This window comes from Aristolochia californica, unplaced genomic scaffold, assembly GCF_029961685.1.
Source record: "Aristolochia californica isolate CCGP_79_NKW_82.1479 unplaced genomic scaffold, dmAriCali1.0.hap1 SCAF_11, whole genome shotgun sequence".
In the NCBI taxonomy this organism is placed as follows: domain Eukaryota; kingdom Viridiplantae; phylum Streptophyta; class Magnoliopsida; order Piperales; family Aristolochiaceae; genus Aristolochia; species Aristolochia californica.
The window spans coordinates 9,297,924-9,306,366 of NW_027181782.1; the positions used below are offsets into that span (position 1 = coordinate 9,297,924).

At 34.7% G+C, this 8,443-nt stretch overlaps 1 protein-coding gene across 1 annotated transcript; it reads right to left on the minus strand.

The window, feature by feature from the left end:
• Window positions 1–677: 677 nt before the first annotated feature.
• LOC137943884 (probable ATP synthase 24 kDa subunit, mitochondrial) lies at window positions 678–8,202 on the minus strand. The gene is made up of 7 exons (XM_068789306.1): window positions 8,077–8,202; window positions 7,462–7,555; window positions 3,088–3,232; window positions 2,861–2,971; window positions 2,488–2,634; window positions 1,129–1,251; window positions 678–1,050 (listed from the first exon to the last, which is right to left on the minus strand). Exons 1-7 carry the CDS (start codon window positions 8,113–8,115, stop codon window positions 987–989), a joined length of 723 nt encoding a protein of 240 aa, XP_068645407.1. The 5' UTR covers window positions 8,116–8,202; the 3' UTR covers window positions 678–986.
• Window positions 8,203–8,443: the final 241 nt, after the last annotated feature.

Consider the following 8,443-nt stretch of genomic DNA (forward strand, 5'->3'; position numbering starts at 1 on the left):
CTCATACATGTTGTCTACTCCTGTTCCAGTTTACATGCCAACTGAAAGAAATTGCAAAGATTGGATCTATGTGGCTATTTTCATTAAGTGGCTTTCCGGTTAAGATTAGTCTCATGGAAAATTTGGAGGGAACATAGCAACATCTTGGGCGGAGCTTAAGGTAATGTACTTAGACTCTCAATTCTTCTTAAATGAGAAATTTGGATCCATCTAGCTTCAATCAAAATGCCCATTCCGGGCTTTCTCCGTTTCCACTCTAGAATCTTGTGTCGAGACTATCTCTCGAACAACGATCTAAGAGGTAATATGACCCCAGATCAATTGGTCAAATGTTCAATAGTTTAAAATCTCTCCTACGCCACTAAATCATATAATACTATTATCCTAGGATCAGAGGCAGGTTGGAATTTGTATAATACTTGTTATGTATTAAATTTTGTCACATAAGCTATACCAAACTTATGTGTCAGTTGATACGTCTGATCTGCATTAGATTTTAAGGGGAGGGGGTATAAGGGGGTAGCCGATGGGGGTGTAAAATCAGCTGAGTGATTAATATCAATCAACATGACCCAAATCAATAGAAGGTTAGAATTGTAAATTAGTCAGAAGGTGTGTTAGACTGATTATCATCCTCTTTGATGTTCTCTAACCGAGGGGCAAAAAAAGGGTTAAGATGATTCACTCGACTGGTCTGTTATCCAAGATATAATTGGAAGGTTCATATTCGTTGTAATGCCCAATGCCATCAATGAACAACTTTGCAACATTGAATTGGCAGAGTTGCCAGGTACTGGCCTGAACTAGCAAAAAATGCTATAAGAAGAATGCAGTACCAAAAACAACAAAAATTGCACACCAATCAGCAATTTCAAAAGATTGGCATTATTGCTGGTTTCTGGGACAAAACCACCTACACTCTTTCTTTAGACGGAGAAGACTGAATATTTGGAGTTGTCATGTGTCATCAGCATCATCCACACTCTTCAAAGAAAGTTTCTCATATCTAAAGACTTCACATCAACCACCTCCTCGTCCTTGAACTCCTCCCTAGAAGACAAAGCAAAAGATGTTAGGACCTAACTCAGTTATGTCATATACATCATCAACTCCAAACAGAAATCCTACCGTTTCTTTTGAGTTTCCATCACTTCAACAGCATCCCTCTTCATCTCTTCCAAAACTGATTTTGCAATTTTGTTCTCCAGCTCTTCTTCATACTTGGGGAGATCTTCCTTACGGATGCCAAGACTGATCAAATACATTTTCAGAAAGAAATGTCACATAAGATTCTCATTCTATGAAAGGACATGAGTTGAGGGGCTCCATTCAATCCAAATACGAGTCCCAAAGATTCTTAAAAGAGAAGATCCAAATTGTCCCAAGTCTTGAGTTGCCATCATTAAAAATCATCCTCAGTTTAAAACTTGACGGACATTATGGCACAGATAAACATGGTTGACAATCAATTAAACACGACTCTGTTTACATGATCATGATGGAACATCTACAGTTTTATATTAATGTGCTACTACATCCTTCTTCATTTTAAGCTAAGAATATGTCATTTTCAAAGTCAAAACAAATCATGACTTAAAACATCTAACTTAAAACAATTGAAAGTTCTACAACATGGTCAACTTGGCAAGTCAGCTCCAACAGACAGGTCCATGAGTCATGGGATTACATAAAATGGAAAAAAACCTCAAGCATATAGCAGAGATGTTAATGTGTTACTTCATCCTTCTTCGTTATAAGCTAAGAATATATCATATTCAAAGTCAAAAGGAATTATGAATTAAAACATGTAACTTCAAACAATTGAAAGTTTTACAAAATGGTCAACTTGGCAAGTCAGCTCCAATAGACAGGTCCATGAGTCATGGAATTATATATAATGGAAAAAACCCCAAGAATATCGCAGAGATGTTGGATCCAGAAATTCATATTCCATGGCCACTGGACCACTATCCAACACCAAAAGGCATACTGATTGGAGCTCACAGTCTTGATTTAGTATCCAGGAATATTACCATAGTTCAAATTTTAAACTTGAAAAATAGGTGATTTGGGGAGCAAATAGAAGAGGAAAAATATTTCAGGAAGAGGGGCAGCTTTTTTCATTTTTTTTAATCAAAATTCAAAACCACTAATCAGTAAGTGTAAAGTAGTCAGTTTCATTTTTTTTTTTTTTAATCAAAGGTTCATACAATTTTCTTGTAAAGGAGAAATGCTATGAACTAAGAGAGAAAAGGTAGATCAAAGTACAGTACACTCCTTTACACCACTAGGCAGGAAAGAAAGTCAATAACATCAACAATGCATGACAATGACTAGATAGAATTCTATGTTAACTATTAAACCATGCATAATATAACAAAATAAGAACTCTAAAAATGAAAAAGAAGTAAAAAATCTAAACAAAAATCTCAAATATGACTCAGAAAGAAAAGAATTGATTGGTTTTAATTCAGGGATAAGACTTACTTCTTGTTGATCTTATCAAATTCTGATAAGAGAAGAGCCATTCCCTTCTTGTCGTTCCTCATGAGTGGCTTCTTAAGTTCTTTCTCAACTTTCTCCAATGCATCAATCATCATAGCCTCTGCACCTAGGTCATCAGTGAGTCCTCTCCTTCAAAAGATACAATCACATTACTCTCAACAGAAGTGTTTTCTGCATTTGAAAATATTCCTAATACAAACAATACAAATCAGACAAAAGGATATGTACGCACTGATAAAGACCTAACTTTTTTGAGCCTCAAAGATTCCTGGATGCAAACCAGAGCCTCTTGTAGGTTACCAGTACCACAGAAAAGCATCAAAAAGTTGAGGGGACTGCAGAGGATAGCACATACTTGATTCTTATCTCCTGCAATGTCAACAAATACGTACGAGCATCTTGGATTCCCTGTGTTCGAGTCTGGATCGTGTACTGTATACGTTGAGACTCTGAAAACAGATCAGCCCTGCAAAAAACATGGTACAGACAAACAACTCAAGATAAAGCATCTGGAGCAGATGATCGATCAGAAGATACATAAAACTGATTACTGGAGGAACAAAACACTGCATAAAGACTTACTTTTGTCTCACAGTTTTCAAAACATTTGAGAAATGAGATACAGCAGCAGGGTCTTCCGGGTCTATGGTGATCTTTTCCTTGCGGACTATCCCCAAGGCAGTCTCAAATTTTTTCTTGAACTCAAAGAAGATGTTCTTGAGCATTTCTTCCAGATCAGAAAGAAACAATATTTTCAGTTAAAAGCAATACACATTAACAGCACAAGCTAAAAATATTGATGCAATTAATCAAACATGAAGGCAAAACATACATCATGTGATTGTAAAGATTTCGACAAAGCCCAAACCTTTTTATTTCTTTCCCCATTCTTTTTTTCTTTATGGAAGGATCGATGTCTCACACCCATAAGCACAAATATAATTTAACAGAAATATTTCAAATTAGCAATGAGACTCCTCAGAGTCCTGAAAATATACAAGCCTCAGACTGATCTTCAGCTACTAAGCGTCCAAGTTACATTACAAAAAAAATAGCATCTTTGGGATTTTGTTCAAATTTATGAGTAATGAAGAGATCGAGTCTCCCAACCTCTGATTATGTAATGTGTCCTTATTGAGGAATTTTTGTAGGGCAATCTGATTTCTCAAACCATTTCCTATGGAAATTTTTACAAATTTATTTGTAGAATTTCTAAAAAAGAGAAAAACTTCATTGGGAAATTTTTACAAATTTATGTGTAGAATTTCTAAAAAAGAAAAAAAATTCATTGACTTATTGTAATTTAAGTACAATGAGCCTCTATTTATAATAGAAGAAACAAATAGAATCCAATTACAACTGAACTACCTTTATCCCAATTACACCCAAAATTGAACACTAAAAGATAAGTCCTAGAACAATTAAACAACAAAACATAAATAGAAGAGTAACATAACTAAAACACTTTTAATTGAGACTCTTCTGTGAGACCTCCATCCATGAGACTCTTCTTAGACTCCACCTTATTAATTCTAACTTTGTGAGACTTTTTACTATATGAGTCATGTAAGACTCTTCCATACCTGCGCTTTAATACCTCCCTTCAAGTTGGGGTTTATAGCTTCAACTTGCAATGAAAAGGATTTTTAGTTTTCAATTTTCTTTTACTAAAAAAAAATTCTTCATAGATGCAAAAACTTTATCTTTTGTGCTCTCCCTTTCTTGAATATTTTGGTCACATAAAATTACCACAACATGTAGAACAAAATTCCTCTTTCTTGTACTTCTTGTACTTCTCCCCCTCAAACAAGGGATAAAAAGGACATATAAACCTTGCTTGAACAAAGCACAATGTGGAAGAAGAAAATTACTTCTACCAATACGACAAAGCTCCACACACCAATCAAAACAGTCATAGTCTAAAACACACTCCACTCAATTTTAAAGGCAGAAAAAACTACCCAACTTTGGGGTTTAACAAAGAGACTACTCACTTTTTAAAGGTAGTTCAAATACAAATCACCTCTTGGGAGAAGAACAAAAGACTTGATTCAAACTGGATGTTGGGCACACTCTTTACTTTTAGGTAGCGGGTCTAGGCATTGCTCTGAAGTTATAAAAACACAAGATGATAAAGTGAAGAAATAGTAGAGAAAAATAACTTTAACCGGAAAGAGGCAACACTCATACTTCCAAAGTGACCTCTTTTTAAAAAAAAAAAAAAAAAACTAATGGATATTATAACAGTAAAACTTAATAAACTTAACCAAGTATAACTTTTTTAGGGTGACCACAATTTTTCGGAGTTAACTATGCGGAAGATACACAACCACATAACAAAAATGTAAAACTTGAAAACTACATTTAAGCAAAATATTGTATACCTTGAATGAGCACACCATGGAGTGATTAAGTCTGAACAAAACTCTATGATTAGAAGAGAAAATTGGCTAAAAAAACTAGGATTTTAGGGAAAAAGGAAACCCAATTCACACTAATGCATGGAAAGATAATAAGAGAGAAAATAGGAAAAAATGAGACATTTTTGGCAGAACTGACCATTGGTACTTCTAATATCGATATTTCCAAAACCTATAGCTCAAATTAAAAAACAGTTTGTTGCTCAAGAAACTAGACTCAAAGATTTTAATTGATACCTAATTTGACATAAAAACTTCAATCTTGAATCTTTTATGACCTTTTGATTTGCTTCATTCTGTAGTTTGAACCTTGCCGACTCCATTGCGAATATCTTCTTAAATATATATCAGATTGACATAAAATCTTCTCCTTCTGAAATTAGGGTTCGATACATTTCATCCAAGTATAATTTTTCTTCATCAAATATACTTCTTTTGAGAGAAAGAATCTAATAGATTTCGATCTCTATAATCTCGCCGAACTAAGTACTCTTTCTTTTTTGGACAGCATGACCATTGACTCATCCGAAATCGATATCTCCCTCTATTAAACTCAGATTGAGAATATGTTGGATAGCTAAGAAAAAAGACTTACACATCTTTCTTTTCATATATAATTCTCCATATAAAGTCTCGCTTTTATGGTATAAAATGGCTCAAAAGTTTAAGTTTCTGCTACTACTCGAACCTCTCTTGTAGTCAAACCTTTGATGCTTCAAATATTGATTTCACGTTGTAGAAAACTTCAATTGCCAAAATTCTTTTTGAGTTGGAAAGTAGACTTGAAGATCTTTTCATCAATATATATTTTGTAATATGAAAATTTCAGTATGGAGGTGTGAACGCCAAGAAAACAATGGGTACTGGGACAAGAAAGAAAGATAGAATACAAACCTAGACTACTTGAGATGATAGATCAGAAAAGGGATCACATTATCTCTGTGGGTTGACCGAGTCAACTCACAGAACTCTCTCTGATACCATGCTGAATTTCTGGAAAAGAGAAAAATTTCATCAACTTGTTGTAATTTGAGTACAATGAGCCTCTATTTATAATAAAGAAAATAAGTAGAATCCAATTACAACTAAACTACCCTTATCCTGGTTACAACAAAAGTTGAATACTAAAAGATAAGCTCTAAAACAATTAAACAATAAAAATAGAAGAATAACATCCCTAAAACACCTTACTGAGTTTTTTTTATGAGACCTCTTTCTATGAGACTCTTTTTAGATTCCACCCTATTAATTCTGGCTTTGTGAGACTTTTTACTGTGAGAGTCATGTAAGACTCTTCCATACTTGCTCTTCAACAATATGTACAGAAGATCAGAGTCTCCTAACCTCCAATTATTTAGAGACTCCTTGAAGGTGATTATTTTAGTGCCCCTTAGTACAATTTGATTTCTCAACAATTTGCACTGAATTTTTTTTTAATTCAAGCGCACTTAAAAGGTGATCTTTGGATTGCACTGAAACTCATCCCATTAAAACTTATAAGAGAGACTTAGCAATACTACAATGCTCTGCAGAAATCTTAAATAAATCTAATCATATCAAATTTTTACCTCAATTTTACACTGAAATTGCAGGAAGGATTGCAAATTTTTGCCTTAATTTTCAATTGAAACTTCAAGAAGGATACTATTAAGAGAAAATAAAAGACATGCAAGGGAGAAGCAAGGCTCGGAAAAGCATCAACAAATTTGGTGCATTAATGTTTTAAGAAATTTGTACCATAAAGACCGAAAATGAAGAGCTCTTACCATAATAGCTCCCACAGTTCCAAGGAAACGCCTTATATTGAAACAGATATGGCATTAACCTCTCAGTGTACCTCCCTTGAGGCTCTGAAACTCAACTAATCTCCCCGTCTCTACAACATTAGAGAATCCTAGTTGACATTTTTTTAAATGGAATCCTAGTTGACGTTTCGCACCTATAACAATCCTTTCTTAGGTCCTCATGGTTTTAGGTGAATGCACCCAAGTCATAATAGGGAGAGAATTTTTCTTTAAATTATAGTGAGAAAATGGGAATGTCAAGCTTTTCCTCCTAGCAAATAGAAAAACTGAATAAAAATAACTTAAATCACATATTTTTAGAGAGACAATGCTGGCGCTAAAACAATGGTGACTCTAGCACTGGTCTATAAAAGGTGCGGAGAACATATTTAGATACTCATTCCTGCAGGTTGCTTGCATTGGTTTCTTGCTTCCCAGGTCATTTCCAGTTACTGAGAAGAATCATTATATTAATGCATAACTAGTAAACTAAGAACAAGCTTCATTGACATGAAATAAATAGAGAACCATATACAACCCATAAATCATCAAATGTGGAACAATATGCAGGACATTGTCAAATGAAATGGATAAATAATACAAAATCAACACAAAAGAAATCACTATTGAATGATAGGATTACTGAATATAAAACTCAAAAATAAATGGAAACACAACAAGTTCAAATAATTAAACGGTAATAGCAGACTAAACCAGCATCCAGCAACTAAAAATAACAGTAGAAAACTCACCATCTCCCTTGAGAGCTGAAGGGGCAGCTTCTTTAGAAAAAAAGCGAGTGGAAACTCCAAGCTCATGTTGCAGAACAATCTTAACAGAGTAAAACTGCAAACACCAAAAAGTATATAGATGTCGTAGACCATAAAGCTTATAAAATATGGTTCGTCTGAGACCCAAATATGGAACACAAACGCATGACGTGAGGAGAAGCTCTACAGAAACAAGATAAAAAATATGGACAGTAAAAGAAAAAAGAAATTTTGGACATATTTCGCTCTCTCTAATTGATAATCCCCGAAAACCATTCGTTTGCGCAAGATGTGTAAATATTACAGCAAAGGATAAAAAAATAAGATCCAAAACACCCAATAAAATGATAAGTGTCGCAGCAATCACGACCTTGAATATTATACAAATTGAAAATCTCGCATACATAAATCCAATATCAGGGCACAAATGCTCAGTTGCATGCGTCAAAACCTAACGCCCCTTTCACAGCAATCTAAATACAGAATCCCCTTGAAGGCCTTAAACCTAAGCCTCCCAGATCTCCTAGGTTACAGTCTAATACGAGCCATGGGAGTCCCGGAGAAAGTGAGCATTCATCCGCGATAAAAGAAATATACCTGCTTGGATCGGGAGATGAGGCGAGAAGCGAACGCCATGATCTAAAAGTTCTGTAGTCCTACTGTTCAGCAAGGACTCGAAGCGAGAGAAGCAAATCTCAGGAAACACGAACGGTAGGTTCTTTCTATGTAATTGGGCAACTGGGGTACCGGTCGGGGAACGGGTCAGTATCCCTAAACCCGACCCGACTCCAAGAACCCCATTTGAAGGGTTACCACTTACCGGTAGAAACCGAAACCAAAGATCAATCGAAAAGTTTTATAGTACTTTTAAATTATTAAAATCTAATAAAAGATATCAGAATATATCAATGAACAAAATCGCTTTCAAAGATGTCAAATATATTCTCAAAATTTAAGAATATAA

Coding starts and splice junctions, on each gene's coding strand:
- LOC137943884 (XM_068789306.1), bottom strand. CDS start 8,115: ATGGCGTTCGCTTCTCGCCTCATCTCCCGATCCAAGCAG. Junction 7,556..8,076: donor TCATCTCCCGATCCAAGCAG/GTATATTTCTTT, acceptor TGGTGTTTGCAG/TTTTACTCTGTTAAGATTGT. Junction 2,972..3,087: donor TTGAAAACTGTGAGACAAAA/GTAAGTCTTTAT, acceptor TGTTTTTTGCAG/GGCTGATCTGTTTTCAGAGT.